Source organism: Pongo pygmaeus, chromosome 8 (genome assembly GCF_028885625.2).
Source record: "Pongo pygmaeus isolate AG05252 chromosome 8, NHGRI_mPonPyg2-v2.0_pri, whole genome shotgun sequence".
Lineage (NCBI taxonomy): Eukaryota > Metazoa > Chordata > Mammalia > Primates > Hominidae > Pongo > Pongo pygmaeus.
Genome location: NC_072381.2, coordinates 102,142,754 through 102,160,706, shown reverse-complemented (window position 1 = coordinate 102,160,706; position 17,953 = coordinate 102,142,754). Strand labels below are relative to the sequence as shown.

General features: G+C 45.2%; 1 protein-coding gene across 18 annotated transcripts in view; it reads right to left on the bottom strand.

Moving 5' to 3' along the window:
* LCOR (ligand dependent nuclear receptor corepressor) overlaps window positions 1-12,620 on the bottom strand; it is a 161,729-nt gene extending 149,109 nt beyond the window's left edge. For 2 of the 18 annotated variants that reach the window (XM_063670042.1, XM_063670045.1), the window contains exons 1-2: window positions 10,113-10,204; window positions 9,747-9,820 (exon numbers count right to left, since the gene is read on the bottom strand). Coding sequence is in view for 8 of the 18 variants with exons in the window: in XM_054503630.2 (XP_054359605.1) it covers window positions 9,747-9,820; window positions 10,109-10,185 (151 nt within the window). In the remaining 10 variants the exon portion in view is untranslated. Of the gene's footprint in view, window positions 1-9,384; window positions 9,450-9,746; window positions 9,821-10,104; window positions 10,484-10,844 lie in introns of those variants that run through there. The other 16 variants (XM_063670038.1, XM_063670039.1, XM_063670040.1 and 13 more) reach the window with 16 other exon arrangements.
* Window positions 12,621-17,953: the final 5,333 nt, after the last annotated feature.

Genomic DNA, 17,953 nt, shown 5'->3' with positions numbered 1-17,953 from the left:
GATCGAGCCTTGATCTGTCACCAGGCTGGAGTGCAGAGGCGCGATCTCGGCTCACTGCAACTTCCACCTCCCGGGTTCAAGAGATTCTCCTGCCTCAGCCTCCCAAGCAGCTGGGACTACAGGTGCATGGCACCACACCCAGCTAATTTTTGTATTTTTAGTAAAGATGGGGGTTTCACCATGTTGGCCAGGACGGTCTCGATCTCTTGACCTCGTGATCCACCCGCCTCGGCCTCCCAAAGTGCTAGGATTACAGGCATGAGTCACTGTGCCCGGCCTCTCTTTCCCTTTATACAGTGAGTTTAGGAAAGGTAAAGCATGCTTTTACCTTCTGCAAAGCTCTAAAAAATCACCTACTAAGAGAACTATACACAATAATCATTTTTTGATAATGATAAAATAAAATGATTCAGATTTTATGAAAAATAAGCTAATCATGAGATCAAACAACAGTCACAGACTATCTAGTATTATGAGTAAAAATAATAATGCTCTGGCCGGGTGGAGTGGCTCATGCCTGTAATCCCAGCACTTTGGGAGGTTGAGGTGGGAGGACTACTTGAGTCCAAGAGCTCGAGACCAGCCTGGGCAGCATAATGAGACCTCATCTTATATTTTTTTTATTTTTTATTTATTATTATTATTTTTTTAAAAAACAACAGGCTTTCCAATAATAGCAATTATCATGGGAAATAATACTGGTGTTCACAACATCTTCTAATCCAAAAAGAAAGTCTTGGCCAGGCGCAGTGGCTCATGCCTGTAATCCCAGCACTTTGGGAGGCCTAGGCGGGCAGATCACTTGAGGTCAGGAGTTCAAGACCAGCCTGGCCAACATGGTGAAACCCCGTCTCTACTAAAAATACAAAAATTGGCCGGGCATGGTGGCACATACCTCTAATCCCAGCTACTCAGGAGGCTAAGGCAAGATAATTGCTTCAGCCTGGGAGACGGAGGTTGCAGTGGGCCGAGATTGTGCCACTGCACTCCAGCCTGGCCGACACAGCAAGACTGTCTCACACACACAAAAAAAGTGTAAGTTTTCTAGAAAGTATTAAATGTATCACGCAGATATATAAGATGGTGATACCTTTAATAGATTTTCTGATACTTTCTGCTTTCTACATCATTTTAAAGAGTTAATTATTCATCTAGATTATTGCCCATTTAAAAAATTCTTGTGAGACGACTATATGTTTCTAAGTAATCCCCTTCAAATTCTGCAAACAACTGTGATGAACTTCTTTTTTTTTCCTGAGACAGGGTCTCACTCTGTCCCTCAGGCTAGAGTGCAGTGATGCAATCATGACTCACTGCATCCTCGACCTCCTGGGCTCAAGCGATCCTCCCACCTCAGCCTTCCGAGCAGCTGGGACTACAGGTACACAAAACCACACACAGCTAAAGCTAATTTTTGTATTTTGTGTGGAGACAAGGTTTCACCATGTTGCCCAGGCTTGTCTCCAACTCCTGGGCTCAAGCGATTTGCCTGCCTCAGCCTTCCAGTGTGCTGGAATTACAGGCGTGAGCCACCTGGCCTGTGATGGACTAATTTTCAATGATTCAGAAGTTATAACAAACGCTGCTTTACTTCAAATGGTATTGTTATAATAGTTTTTAATACAATTGTAAGGCACAACTGAGTAAAATTTATTTTTTGTCTTTAAGCTCTAGAAAACATTTAAAGTCTAAAGAAAAGTCCCTTTAGACAGGTCTAGACCAGGAGCAGTGGCTCATGCCTGTAATCCCAGACCCCATCTCTATTTTTCTTTAATCTAAATTTTAAAAAATATATAGAGAGGAAATGTTAAAATAGACATGTCTGAAGCATGTTAATTTCTAGTCTCCCAATACCAAATTTGAAATGTTAGTCTAAACCCTAGCTACAGCCATCATTTTTTTCTTTTAGCAAACCCTGACTTATCCTACTCTTATACTAACAAATGCACATTACACACGACAGGATCCTTCTATTACCCTCAATTACAAGAATTTCATTATAGTAAAGACACAACAAATACTAGTTTTTACTATGTAAAATTCACTGGCTTGCACAATAATGAATTCAGAAAAATGATTAAGTGATATGCTAAAAGAATCTACAACTCTCTTTAACAAAAAGTAGATTAAAACATGAAACAAAGGAATAAAAACAAGACCAAAAATCATTACAAGATGCCAATCATTACTACACAGCTTTCCTAACTTGCTCCTCACAATACATTAAGCAAAAGATTCTTAAATTCGGCCATCTACCCCATAAGATACTTAGTTTCATCCTTCAGACATCATTATACCTGACACTTTGTAATAGACCAAACCTAACCAATTAAAAAATCAGAGAAACCAAGAGTCAACGAAATTCAAACAAACACTTTAAAAACAGTATATTTAACTTAGCACCAGGAAACAAAACATAAACCAGGGGTGGTGGCTCACATCTGTAATCCCAGCACTTTGGGAGGCCAAGGCAGGCGGAAGGTCAGGAGTTTGAGGCCAGCCTAGCCAAAAGAGTGAAACCCTGTCTTTCCTAAAACTACAAAAAATTTAGCTGGGTATGGTGGTGCCCGCCTGTAATACCAGCTACTAGGGAGGCTGAGGCAGAAGAATCACTTGAACCTGGAAGACAGACGTTGCAATAAGCCGTGATCACGCCACTGCATCCAGCCTGGGCAACAGAGCCAGACTTCGTCTCAAAAAAAAAAGAAAGAAAGAAAGAAAAAAATAAAACATTTGCCATAAATTGTATAACTTGTCAGATGTCTGGGTTTTATAAAATGCAAACAAAAAACGTAATCTTAAATTTCAAAAATACTGCTAGTGAGATTCCTCTCACTACCCAAATTCTCACTATTTAAACTCAGAAATGGAACAGATTCATTCAAAACATTTGTGACAGGGCAATATAGAGCAAAGGTGTCCTTCTCTATCCAAACTCTTGCCATTCACTACCCAAAATTCAGGCATAAAATAGATTTAAATAATATGGTATACCACATTATCTGAACTTGATATTTGAACCCTCACCATAAAGAGGCAGAAATTTAAACCTGGATAGCAAGGTAAATCCGTGCCATTACATAACCCCATCAAATAACTAACAATTTTAATAACTCATAGAAACGATGTTTAAGAAAGCTTTTCTTCTCCGGGAGCGGTGGCTCATGCCTGTAATCCCAGCCCTTTGGGAGGCCGAGGCAGGCGGATCACCTGAGGTCAGGAATTAGAGACCAGCCTGGCCAATGTGGTGAAACCCCGTCTCTACTAAAAATACAAAAATTAGCTGGGCATGTTGGTGTGTGCCTGTAATCTCAGCTACTTGTGAAGCTGAGGCAGGAGAACCACTTGAACCCGGGAAGCGGAGTTTGCAGCGAGTTGAGCCAAGATTGCACCACTGCACTCCAGCCTGGGCGACAGAGTGAGACGTCATTTCAAAAAAAAAAAAGAAAGAAAGCTTTTCTTGAGAATTCTTTTTTGTTTGTTTGTGTGTTTTTGTTTGTTTTTTGAGACTGAGTTTCGCTCTCGTTGCCCAGGCTGGAGTGCAATGGCGCAATCTTGGCTCACCACAACCTCTGCCTCCCAGATTCAAGCGATTCTCCTGCCTCAGCCTCCCGAGTAGCTGAGATTACAGGCATGCGCCACCATGCCTGGCTAATTTTTTTTTGTATTTTTAGTAGAGATGGGGTTTCTCCATGTTGGTCAGGCTGGTCTCGAACTCCCGACCTCAGGTGATCCACCCGCCTCAGCCTCCCAAAGTGCTGGGATTAGAGGCGTGAGACACCGCACCCGACTTTTCTTGAGAATTCTATTTCATTCTATTACTATGCTCCTTATTCTCTTCATAAGGTATCCTGCAGTTTAGCTTTTGTTACAGTGTATCTGGTCATGTGTTGATCTGTATTTGTTCTTAAATGGGGAGTATAATGAGAAAAAATATTTGCAAAGCATACACTGTAGGTATATCCAGAATATATACACAACTCTTACAATTAATAAATAATAACCCAATTTTAAAAATGGGCAAGGGATCTGAATAAATATATCTCCAAAGGTATGCAAATGGCCAACAAGCACATGAAAAGATGCTTGACACATTGTTAGGAAAATGCAAATCAAAACCACAATTAAATATAACTTGTCTTTTTTATTTTTTTGTATTTATTTCTTGTTTTTTTGAAATACGACTTCATACCCACTAAAATAGCTATTATATAATCACAACAGACAATAACAAGTGTTGGAGTGGATGTGGATAAATGGAACTCTCATACAGCACCGATGGGAATGTAAAATACCGTAGCCACTTTAGGAAACAATTTGGCAGTTCCTACGAAATTAAAACAGTTACCACATGACCCAGTAATTCCATCCTAGGTACATACTCAAGAGAACTAAAAACAATGTCCGCACAAAAACTTGTACACAAATATTCAGAGAAGCATCATCCATAATAGCCCCGAAGTGGAAACCACCCAAATGTCCATCAACTGATTAACGGATAAACAAAATGTGGTACGTCCACACAATGCAGTGTTATTTAGCCATAAAAGAAACAAAGTGCTGATAATGCTACAACATGAATGAATCTTAAAAACATTATGCTAAGTGAAAGAAGCCAGACACAAAAAGCCATATATTGTATGACTCCGATTACATGCTATGTCCAGAATAGACAAATCCACAGAAACAGAAAGCAAATTATAGTAGCTGCCAAGAGCTGGATCATAGGAGGAATGGAATGTGGAACTGCCTATGGATGTGGGGTTTCTTTTTTAGGAAATAAAAATGTTCTGATGGTGGGTGTGGTGGCACACACCTGTAATCCCAGGACTCTGGGAGACTGAGGCAGGAGGATCACTTGAGCCCAGGAGTTCAAGACCAGCCTGGGCAACATGGCAGGACCCCACTGCTGAAAAAAAATAAAAATAAAATGTTCTGGAATTAGACAGTGATGGCATATGCACAACTTTGTATGTGAATCAACTAAAACCCGCTAAGTTGTTATAGTATGTGAATTATATCTCACTTAAAAAGTGAAAAAAAATTCAAGGTATGGACCACTGTACTTGGGATACTTGCTGAATACAAGAATGGTCAATAAAATGAGCTAATGGTTTATATTGGATTTTTATCCCCAGAGCAATGTGCAAGTGTATAGAATAGTAAAAGGAATTTAAAAATAAACACAGATAGACTAGAAAATAATTTATACAGTAGTGATGTTGAGTTTTTCATTTGAAACTATGAAAAGTAACAGCTTTGCTTATTTGCATCTATCCAATATCACAAACTGAGATTCCACACAACAGATGGACAGACATACAGGAAATATGAATCAAGAGAGAGGTTGAGAGGCACATCAAAAGAAATCAAACCCCTCTGCTGAGTTTTCCGAGCTAGACTGCAAGCCAGGGAAGAAAGCCAATCCCATTATTTAATATATACCTTTAACTGCCACATTTCACAGCAAATACTTTTTGACTCTTTTCAAATACCAACTCCAACTTCCAAGGATGAAAATCTGTCAATCCTAAAGGTATTCTAAAAATAGGTTTGTAATAGCAATGGAAGGCATAACCTCCAAATGAGCTTGCTTAGAAGATAATACTCTTGTGGATGATAATATTGTCCCTGTAAAGGTGGTTTAAAAAACAATCTGTCGGCCGAGCGCGGTGGCTCACGCCTGTAATCCCAGCACTTTGGGAGGCCGAGGTGGTGGATCACGAGGTCAGGAGTTCAAGAACAGCCTGGCCAAGATGCTGAAACCTCATCTCTACTAAAAATACAAAAAAATTAGCTGGGCGTGGTGGCACGAACCTGTAATCCCAGCTATTTGGGAGGCTGAGGGGCACAGAATTTCTTAAACCTGGGAGGTGGAGGTGGAGGTGGCAGTGAGCCGAGATCACGTCACTGCACTCCAGCCTGGGCATAGAGTGACGCAGTGGCTCATGCCTGTAATCCCAGCACTTTGGGAGGCCAAGGCGGGAGGATCACGAGGTCAGGAGATCAAGACCATCCTGGCTAACACGGTGAAACCCCGTCTCTACTAAAAAGACAAAAAATTAGCCGAGCATGGTGGCAGGCGCCTGTAGTCCCAGCTACTCGGAGGCTGAGACAGGAGAATGGCTTGAACTCAGGAGGCGGAACTTGCAGTGAGTTGAGATGGCGCCACTGCACTCCAGCCTAGGCAACAGAGCGAGACTCCGTCTCAAAAAAAAAAAAAAAGAATCTGTGTCATTTGTGTCACTTTTGTAGAGCTCCACAATGAAATCCTTAACTAAAGGTAACATTCCTCCCCTGAGCTAAGGAAAGAAACGTGTTGCAAACTGCAAGTTGCCTAACAGAAAGTCTCCACTTTCTAACCTGCATTAGAAAATCCTACAACCTACCTTTGTAAACCTATCATGTGTATATCTCTTACACTAATCATGAACTGCAGTTTAAATTGACAAGTCATTGCTGTCCTTCTCCACTTCTGCTCATGCCATTTCTCATGAATGGAATGCCTTTTCCATATTCATCAGAACCAAGCAAAAATCCACCACTTTCTTCATGAAATCGTCCTTCATCATCTCGGGAGAAATTTACTTCACTTCTAAACACCCCCGGCATTTGCTTGCACCATCATATGACACACTATGCCTTGTACAATAACTGATTACATTACACTTTCTCTAAGGTTTAAAAGTCCCTGAAGGTTGAGGCAGCTTTCCCAGACTTTGTTTGCCCACAGTGCCTGGTGAAAGACAGATGCTTATTTAAATGAAGTAAACACCTAACTGCCCTTCATCCTAAAAACAGCATCAATACAAACAGCTAAGTGATCAGGCAGGTACTCTAAAGTGGCAAGTTCTATCAGGCAAGTGACTTTGGGAGGCTGAGAAGGGAGGAGTTCGAGACCAGCCTGGACAACATAGCCAAACCCTGTCTCTAAAAAAAATTCTAAATAAAAATAGAAGTGGCATCAAATAACCAATTCTCACTATGTAAGAAATTCCAGGCCCCCCTGTGTAGCCCCATAAGGCTAAAAAATGGCATTATTCAAATACTTCCTAGAATTGCTCCAGCTACAAGAACATTTGAGGAAATTAGGGCAATCTGAAATAACTTTCTGAAAGTCAAAGAGACTCATCTGCTGTCCTATTTTTAGCCAAGCTAGAGCTAAGCTGAAATCACCACAACTTTCCCCACATTAGGAAGAGCTTCTTCAAAATATGGCAAGGGCAAGGTGCAGGAAAGCAAAAGGTTACATCATATCAGGCGCAGAGAGAGCCTAGATCTTCCTGGAATCTAAACTGATCATCCTAGTCTCAGAGGAGTCCTTAATAATCACCTGGTAACCAAATATCCATCTTGATCATAATCACTGTCTGAACCCAGGACTAACTCCAATTCAACTGAACCTAATCATTTAATCACCAACATCACCACCACCACCTGCCCCCACACCCTCCAAAAAAGTACTAATAGAAGGGAGAATTCGATTTTAGAAATGAGAATTAATTTATAATCCAAACTTCTGTAAATTAAATACCTTTCAGAAACCAAATGACCCTAAAGTATTAAGATAATCAGTCAAGAGAAACAAATAGGTTGACTGTTTAGAACCAATCCCACTAAAAGAGGAATTATTACATCTGGAAGTAAACAAGTTATCTTTTGAATTGTATAAGGATCACTGCCAGTCCTTTTAAATGTAGGAAGTTCTTAACACTACAATTAATTTACTTAGAACTCTCCTCTTAAAAAACAAAATTACATATAAGAGAAAATATGAGGCCCCACTGATTTTCGTTGGGAGACTATGAATATATGTTACTGCTCAGATTAAAATATTGCTCTACACTCTGGACTCTATAATCTTCTGAACTTTACTACCTTTAAAGTGGAAATCTGGAGTTAAAAGTATGCTTTAAGAAATTTGATCACCAGATTAAAATTTGCCTTCAAAAAGTGAATCAAAATTTTGATACTCCATTGAGATACTTACAGAAATAATTTATCAGTCATAATTTTAAAAACCAAAAACACGGCCGGGCGCAGTGGCTCTCACGCCTGTAAATCTCAGCACTTTGGGAAGCCGAGGTGGGTGGATCATGAGGTCAAGAGTTCGAGACCAGCCTGGCCAATATGGTGAAAACCCGTCTCTACTAAAAATAGAAAAATTAGCTGGGCGTGGTGGCGCACGCCTGTAGTCCCAGCTACTCGGGAGGCTGACGCAGAAGAACCGCTTGAACCTGGAAGGCGGAGATTGCAGTGAGCCGAGATGGCGCCACTGCACTCCAGCCCGGGCAATAGAGCGAAACGCCATCTCAAAAAAAGAAAAAACAACAACAACAAAAACAAAAACACACCTTGTCAAGCAGCAGTAACTAATCACTAACTAGCAATAACTGAAAAAATGGGGTCCTGAGGCAGGAGCCCAGGATTAAATGCAAAGAGAATTAGAATAAGATAGACTAATTAAAACCATCTAAATTAAAGCAACATGGAACTTAGAAAATCTACAGGACAGGACTACATTATAAATTTAAAAATCTTTCAAAGACTAAAAAGCCCTGCTGAAAAAACCAATCACTAACAAATGTGAAACATACAAGAACTAAAAATTCTTCAAAACAATTCCAGCATTTGATACTACCCCACAATTCTGAAAACGCATTAATTTCATGCTTCTCAAAACCTGCTATATGCTCTCTTCTATGACAGTCCGAAATAACAAGTAATTCAAAAAGTACTTAAACCGACGTAACATTTTAGTACATGCATAATAGATCTGAAATAAAACAAGCAGAGACAGAGCAGAGTACAGGATAACTGATAGGCAAAAGGCTGTTTGTTTCCTGGAGGGCAGCACTGGTCTTGGATTGGCAGGAGGGGAATTTTAAAATATATTCATGAGACGAATTATACCAAAAAACTGACTCATGCCTTTATTATTTGCACAAGCATATGTTTGAAAATGCACTTTTAACCTTTGGACAACCAAAGTGGTATCAGATACCTTAAAGCATTGTTGCCTATATTAATTTCGGTGTTACAGTCTAAATCCTTAACGAAACTCATGCTATACATTTTCGTAATGAAACCCTGTAGAAATGGAAAGGCGTATATTCTTTAAGTAAAGGTTACCTGATTTTTCACTTGTTTAAAGTTTCAGTTTTGCTTTTTAATCTATTATCGAAAACATCCCTTGTGGGACATTGTAAAGGGCAGACCCTCCTGTCAAGCCAGAAGGCTCAAACACAAAGACACTGAGCTAACCAAGTGCTGTAATTCTTCCAAACTGAGCCTCTCCACACCCCCTCCACCCTTCCCCCCAACAGATATGTCTATTAAATCAGTGTCTGTTCTCCCCCTCGCACAACAAAGAGAACTTCTCACCGCATGAAATTGCCGCTGAATGGACACCAGAAAGCAGGATTTGCATAATTCCTTCCAATGAAACCCTGTCGGGAAGGAGGGGATGAGGGGCCCAAGCGAACGCATAGACTCTCCTAGATTCTGCCGGGGAAGACCTGGTTCCCAAAAATATTCCCCTGGGGGAGAAGGGGCTGGAATTCTGGGCCTCCCCGAGGACTGGGCGTGGGGGATAGCGGACGACGAGAGGGCATCTCCCCACACACCAGCAGCACCGAAGCAAAGACGGGGAAGTAACAATGCTGGAGGACAGGAGAGTCAGACACAAGGATGGACTGGGGCTAGGGGGCGGCGGGCGGAGCGGAGACACCACACGGGCCACTTACTTTTTGGAGGGGGGTTAAATATATGAGTTAAGCCCTTATGGTCCCGCCGGCCGCCGCACAGAGGGAAACGGGACCTTGGGAGAGAAAAACAGACAAAACACACAGTGTGAGAGGCGCAGCTCGGCCGCCCGGCCCCTCCCGGGGCGCCCCCGTCCGCGCTCCCTCCGGCCCGCAGGGAAAAAGCCACCCGAGGGCGGCCCCAGGTCCGGGAGGCGGGGGGCGGACGGGGCATTCGGGCGAGGCTGCGGCTCCGGCCAATCCCCGGGAGCGGACGAGAGCGACCCCCGCCGGGGCTCTTCGGTCGGACCCGGTCCCACCCCCTCCTCCCCGCAGCACGACACCGAACACAAATACGCACACACCGACCCGTGCGTCGAGGATTAGCTCCCCGGCCGCCGCCGCCCGCTGAGGAAGTGCAGCCGCTGCCCCCCGCGGCCATGACACCCCACTTGGCTCGGTCAGGCGCACCCGGGGACTGTGACAGCTCCGGCTCCCTCCGCCCCCATCTCCACCTCACGCTTCGCACACGCCCGAGCGCCGGGCGCCCGCTCGCAGCCCGCCGCGCGTGAACGCAGGGCCGGGGGCGCGCCCCGCGTGTGGGGGAGGGGTGGCGCAGGAGGAGGACGGCGGCGGCCACAGCGCGGGTGGGGGCCGAGCACGCCCGCGCCCCTCGCGCCACCCCCAGTACAGCGGCAGCGCCGCGGGGCGAGTCGCCACAATAAGCCGACGGCGGCGCCGGGGCGCCGGGCCCGGAGCGGGAGCAGGAGCAGGAGCGGGAGCGGGTGGGGAGCGGGGAGGGAGGGGAGCGAGCGGGCGGGGATGGAGAGCGGGAGGGGGAGGAACACGCGCTCCCGCCGAGAGCCAGCCCCGGGGAGGCGCGCGGAGGGGAGGGGCCGGCGCGCGCTCGGCCGAGCGGGGGAGCCCGCCTGGAGGTCGCGCGCGCTCGCACTCCGGGGGGTGGGGGAAGGGGGGACGCTCGAGCCAAAGAGGGCGGGCGGGCAGGGGCAGCAATTGCCACTTCCCCAGCTTCCTCCCTGGTCCGGGGCGGCTGGTGGCGGGGCGGCCGGAGGGGCGGCGGCGGTCGGCGGAGGGTCTCACCTACACAGTGAATGAGCTTGTGGCGCCACGAATCCAGTTCTTGCCGAAAGCCGCGTCTCTCAACGGAGCATTGCTGCCGCCTACACACCCTCGCCATCTTCTGCCGCCCGACCGGCCCAGCCTCCGCCGCGGCCCCGCGCACGCCCAGCCGCGTCGCCCGGGGCCGCGCACGCACCCGCGGCCCGGGCGTCGCACCTCCCGCCGGGGGCGGTGCGGGGGCAGGGCCGGCCTCACCTTACCGTGGCCCCGGCGTGGCCCGGGGGCGGCCTGGGCCCGCTCGCCCGCCCCGCGCGCCGCCCGCCGGGCTGCGATCCCGCCGTCCTTCTCCGCGGCTGCCGCCGCCTTTGGCCGCCCGGGACGGCGCCTTCCCACAGCCGGAGCTCAGTCCCGCCGGCCCCGCGCCGCCTTCGCAGTGTCCCCCGAGGCCACGGCTGCCCCCGCCCTCCCCGGGGCTTTTTGTTTTTTACGCCAGCCCCATTTATCACTTCCAACCTGCCTATCGCCCGGCACCAACTGTTGCAAGTTCCGTAATAACTGCTGCTATGAACTTCTCGGTCGAAACTGCTCCTCCCCAGAGCCTGTTTAAGAAGCAGAAATAAGAATAAATGCCCGGATGCCCGTGGATGCACTGAGCTCCAAGATTTTCAAAGGTGAAGTGGATACACGTTATTAAGTCATTGGGAGACTTCGCCAACATTGGGAAACCTAGTAAGAAGTGGAAATCGAGCGTTTTAAATTAAAAAAAAAAAAAAGGTTTCTACTAGCAAGACTGATCATAACGCGAACTTCTCAAGGAATTTCGGACTATTGTGCTAAAGTAAGAATATTTAATATTTCCAAAAATAGACTTAACTAGGAATACTTAAAGCAGAGACTATTGGAAATGCTTTAATTTGGGATTTCAGGAAAGGGCTTGAAGAGAAATATTTTATATGAGCAAGCCTCTTGGAATAATTGAATCACCTTAATTTTGTCACTGTTACTTCAAAGAGAGCGAGAAGAGAAGATGGGAAACGAAAGGAGAAAGGGAAAAGAAATGGGGTGGAAAGAAAAAAGCAGAAGAGATCGCCCTATACCAGTAGGCCTAGTACCCTAGGATTCTGGCCTCTTTCTCCCACCTTTGGTGTTTAAGATTAAGGACAGTGCATTCCTGCTTTTAGAAATTTAAATTTAAGTTTGAAGACTTAATTTTAATTACTGTAGTAGGCAAAGCAAAGTCGTTAAATACTTGACATCAGGGTCCCATTGGAGTATTGATTTAGGTCTTTTCAAAGGTGGTGGTCCTGGTTCTCTGCGCCAGCCACTGGCGGAATGGCGGAATGGTGTATCTACCAATAAACAGATGGACTGGGTGGGCCTCGGGTACGGGTGGCTTGAGATGCAAATGCAAGGGTAGGAAGGCACCTTCCCCCCCCCCCCACTCCCACCCCACCCCGCCAATCTTAAAACCTTAAAACATTGATCTTTATAAAATTCTCAAACGTCCACTGTATTTCATTGGCTTAAGAGTATTGTCAAATGAAGACGCCAGGAAGTATTGAGTTTCTGGGTACATAATACTGTCCTAAGTGTTGAAGGAAGAGGACTAATACGAGATTTAAAAAAATGGCTATGGACAACCATCCTTCAGGTGTGATGGCAGGACATCTTGTATCACCTGAAACTTCCTTTTTTCGCCGCTAGGTGGTGGGTGTGAGTCTTTTGCAGCCTTTAACCAAGTTTCTACGGTGTTTGGAGGAAATACGTTTCAGTTTCAAATAAATGAACAACGTGTAACTCTAAGATGAGTAAATAATGAATGTATTTTCCAACCACCCCAAGTTAATTTGTTTAAAAAACAATCAAGTCAAGGGTAATAATTCCTCAACATAATCTCTTAGTCCCAGACATATGGATTCAGAAAATCCTAGAGGCTTCAGAGATCAATTCTGTAACTTAAGACATGAAATTGGAAGGCCAGACAAGTAAGGTGACTTGACCAAGATTACATAGTTGCTGGGTAGAGAAAGGGCAACAAAAGCCAGGAGACAAGTTTCCCAATTTCCAATTTAATGCTAGTTTTACTACTCTACTCTGAGTTCCAATTTCTGCTTCACTTATTTTGAGTTGGGAACTAACTCATGGTTGACCTGTCACAAAGACCTATTTGGAAGAAAGGATAGGGAGGCAATAGTAACAGCTGATATTCATTGAGCACCTACTATATGTTTATCATTGTTTCATTCCATCCAAATAATAATGCTATGAGTATATATTTACCACAATTTCCAAGTTAGGGACACAAGACTCAGATGAGTTAAATACGTTTGTCAAGATCACATAGCTACCAAATTCTAACTAAGATCTCTGAGACTCTAAACCCCTCTAAATTGTCTTACAAGTAGAAAATTGGCTCGGCGCGGTGGTTCACGCCTGTAATCTCTGCACTTTCGGAGGCTGAGGTGGGCAGATCACTTGAGGTCAGGAGTTCAAGACCAGCCTGGCCAACATGGTGAAACCCTGGCTCTACTAAAAATACAAAAATTATTTAGGCATGGTGGTGGGCACCTGTAATGCCAGCTACTCGAGAGGCTGAGGCAGGAGAATCCGTTGAACCCAGGAAGTGGAGGTTGCAGTGAGCCGAGATCGTGCCAGTGCACTCCAGCCTGGGTGACAGAGCTGAGACTCCATCTTGATAAGTAAATAATAAGTAAATAAATGAATAAATAGTCTTACAAGTAGAAAATAGACTCTGCAACTGGGGGATTCACTTAATTCTACATGACATGTTCCGTGCACAGTTAAGCAGTTGGACAAACATTCTGAGTTCCTATCACATGGCAGGCGGCGTCCCAGGCACCGAGGACATAGATAGATAAGAGAGAATTTCTGACCTCTGTTGCTTTTTGCTACCGTTAAAAAGGGCCTTAGCTGTAAACTCTTTTACATTCTAGGAAGGGGCAGGTAATATAACATGGCAGTTAATAGGATCTGAAGACAGCTGGGTTGGAATTCTGGCTCCATTTCTCAGTGGCTGTGTGACCTTGACAAATTAACTTTTCTGGTCATTAATTTCCTCATGTGAAAAAGAGGATAATAATAGTCTACAAGATGGGGTTTGCGTGAAAACGAAATGAAACTATTCACATACAGTGCTAGCACATTCTTAGCATGAAATGAGCATCTGTTCTCTGATTAGGCCTTCCTAAGCTCCTATCTGTTTGCCCAGTCTGCAGGATGATGGGAAACCAAGATGCTTCTGCAGTTTGGAGTTAATCTATGAGAGTATGAAGGAATGATAGCAATGACCTCAGCCTTTGAAAACAACCTTCTCTGAGCCATGTTCTGTAGTTCTCACAATGGCAGAAAAGGAATGTCAGGGAAGGGGGAGTAGGACTTGGCTTGTCAGCATTAGATCAACTACTACCTGGTGTCTGATTACAGATGGCTTGCAACATAGAAATGATCATTGACAAATGGGAAGATGAAATGATTGGGGCCTTCTAAAAAAAGCATGTCCTAATGGGAGGCTTTTTTAAAAAAACATAGTCAACTTCGAATAAATTCCAACAAGCAACAGATGCTTTTTGAAGCACGTTTCAAATATTATGTTATTTATTCTTCACAACAACCCAATCGTGTATCCCCATTTTATAACAGAGCACAGAGAGGTTAAGTAACTTGCCTAAAGTCACACAGGTTATAGATCTGGATTCGAACCCAGGCAGTCTGGCTCCCTGGGTTCCAATCCAGATCTATAACCTGTGTGACTTTGGGCAAGTTACTTAAAGCCGGCTCTTTAACCATCACACTATTTTTTGCCTCCAGTGCTATTTCGGAGAAATGAGACCTAAGGTCAGAGACGAGACCTAGCCAGACAGAAAGGAAGCCATGTCACTTGGTCACACGGCTTTTGGTCTTTTTGAGAAATTACTCATGTAGTGGGGTTTTTTGCTTAATAAAAGACTTTCAGGCCGGGCGCGGTGGCTCACGCCTGTAATTTCAGCACTTTGGGGGACCAAGCCAGGAGGATCACTTGAGGTCAGGAGTTCGAGACCAGCCTGGACAACATGGTGAAACACTGTCTCTACCAAAAACACACAAAAAATTAGCTGGGTATGGGGCGCACCTGTAATCCCAGCTTCTGTGGAGGCTGAAGCAGGAGAATCACTTGAAGCCAGGAGGCGGAGGTTGCAGTGAGCTGATATGCCACTGCACTCCAACCTGGGCAACAAAGCAAGACCCTGTTTCAATAAATAAATAACTTTCAGAGTTTCTCTCTTTTCAGCCTGTATACCTCTATGCCACTGGCCTAGAAAACATTTATGATTTTACTTTTTGTTGTATGTGTGACATTTATTTTTTTTCTGTAGTTTTATTGAGATATATTTCACATACCATAAAATTCGCCCATTTAAAGTGTGCACTTCATCTGAAAGCAGGCAGTGGGAGGAGTGGCATCTCTTGACTTTTTCCTGGGCTCTTGGCTCTGGGTCTTTGGCGCATGTTTTAGCGTGGTAGAAATGTTTGACTGTCCCAGCCGGGTGCTGCCTTTCCACATAAATGAGATCTTTTCTGCCTGGCAACATGGTTTTACCCTCACATCCAAAAGCTCCTAGTTCCTACACAGCTACTGGCTTGTCTGTTTTGAGGCAGTTCCCTTCTTGGAGGTTTCCTTGATACAGCTATGGGTCTGGGTGTCCACTATCCCCATGCCACTAAGCTTGTTCCAGAGTTCAAGAACCATCAACCCCTGCCCCCCAACCACCACCAACTGCAAAAGATTCCTCTTGGGCTCTTTCCCCATTATCTTTTCATCCTGCCAGTCAGAAAGGAGGATCATTATTGGAGATCTACTGTTTACTAATATATTGGATGGAGGTGGTGCCCACCCTCTTGGCAGAGGAAAAGATTACCGCTACTAATGCATCTGACACCAGCCTGAACCAGTGTTTTAGTATCAAAGGCAAGTGAGACATAGTGTTGCTGTTCATGACCTTGTCCCCGACACAGCCACCTCTGTTTTACCTGCCTTACGTCCAGAGTGCTTTATCCCTAGTGTGGAGCAGCTGACTCTGGGGATCCCGTGCCAGAATCATGCGGAGATAGACCATGGCCAGGATATATTTGCAGGAGAGCAGCTCTGTCATCTGCAGGATTGCAAGGTGAACCTTCACAGAGCTGCCTGCGGTGAGTGTATTGTTGCACCCAAGACTTCCAGCTTCCCTTACTCTCAGGGGACCTGCCTGACCCTCAACAGTGAGCTTCATCAATCCAACTTTGCACTCAAAGTTTGCACTATAAGAGGGGAGTGCCTATTGACCTGTTCCTGGCTCTTTCAGACCTGTAGTCCCACCAAGGTCATTCTCTTCTCCCTAACAGTCCAGAATGACAAACATAAGATGAGCGTTCACTGTGTGAACGCATCCTTGACAGAGAAGTGTGGCTGCTCTTGAGACACCCTGGAGCCTCCTTCTGGCCCCATACCCTCTTAAGTCTCGGGACTCAAGTTGGGGGTGGGATTGGTTCTCATAGCAACTAGAGCTCTTTGAAGGGAGGTAGGATTTGGCTTCTGTTTCTCAAAGCACAGCAAGAAGGATGGAGTTATGGCAGTAACTCCTCTTAGGTGCTCCTTTTTGATGTGGACAGAGGCTCCCTCAGTGCTGTTCTCAGTAACTCCTATTACTGGGAAGCTGAGCCCATTGAGATGTCTGACTATTGCTGTGTCCTAGATTGTGTGAGTGGGCCAGGCTTAGTGCCACCTCTGGAGTTACTTAGGTGGAGAAAGAGGAACTGGAATTGGATGCATGTTAGCCCTCAGTGTAGAGGTAAAATTGTTACTGGTGTAAAACAAGGCTGCCTTTGGACTCTTCCAAGCTCTTTAGCTGCCACTGTCCTTCTCTGTACTATAGGACTGGGGCTGGTCCAGAGCTGGCCGAGGCATGTAAATTCCTCCCCACCTAGCATTCCTGGCCTCTTTGGAGTGAGTGAGGGCTCTGTCCAAGGCAGCATTCTGTCATGGGCTAGTTATGGGTAAAGGGCACCAACGCCTTCCCTACGTAGTGTCAGATGGGAGCCTCTGAGTGAAGAACATTGCTCGACAGATTGTTGATGGAGGGGGCTTCTGGCATCGGAAGTCTTTCTTTCCTTCCTTCTTTCTTTTTCTTTCTTTCTTTCTTTCCTTCTTTCCTTTTCTTCTTTCTTTCTTCTTTCCTTTTCTTCTTTCTTTCTTCTTTCCTTCTTTTCTTTCTTTCTTTCTTTCTTTCTTTCTTTTTCTTTTCTTTTCTTTTCTTTCTCTTTTTTGAGACAGAGTCTGGCTCTGTCACACAGGCTGGAGTGCAGTGGCACGATCTCAGCTTTCTGCAACCTCCACCTCCCGGGTTCAAGCAATTCTCTTGCCTCAGCCTCCCAAGTACCTGGGATTACAGGCACCCACCACCACACCCAGCCCAGAAGGTTTTCTTACTATCATTTAAGGAACTTGATGATATTAGCTTTTCTACTATCTTTAGTGAACTTAGTACCATTACAAAATAATAAAAGAATAAAATGTACACTTCAGGGGGTTTTAGTATATTCACAAAGTTGTGCAACCATCACCACAATCACTTTTAGAACATTTCATCACCCCAGAAAGAAACCCGGAAACATCAGCAGTTATTCATCATTCCCCATCTCCTCACCCACTGGCAACAACAAATCTAGTTTTTTCTTTTCTTTTTTTTTCTGAGACAGAGTCTCACTCTGTCGCCCAGGCTGGAGTGCAGTGGCTCCATCTCGGCTCACTGCAAGCTCCGCTTCCCGGGTTCACGCCATTCTCCTGCCTCAGCCTCCCGAGTAGCTGGGACTACAGGCGCCCACCACCACGCTCGGCTAATTTTTTGTATTTTTAGTAGAGGTGGGGTTTCACTGTGTTAGCCAGGATGGTCTCGATCTCCTGACCTCATGATCCGCCCGCCTCTGCATTCCAAAGTGCTGGGACAGGTGTGAGCCACCGTGCCCGGCCAAATCTAGTTTTTTCTCTGTGAGTTTTCTTATTCTGGACATTTCACATAAATAAAATCATACAATATGTGATTTTTTTTTTTCTGACACAGTCTCGCTCTGGTGCCGAGGCTGGAGTGCAGTGG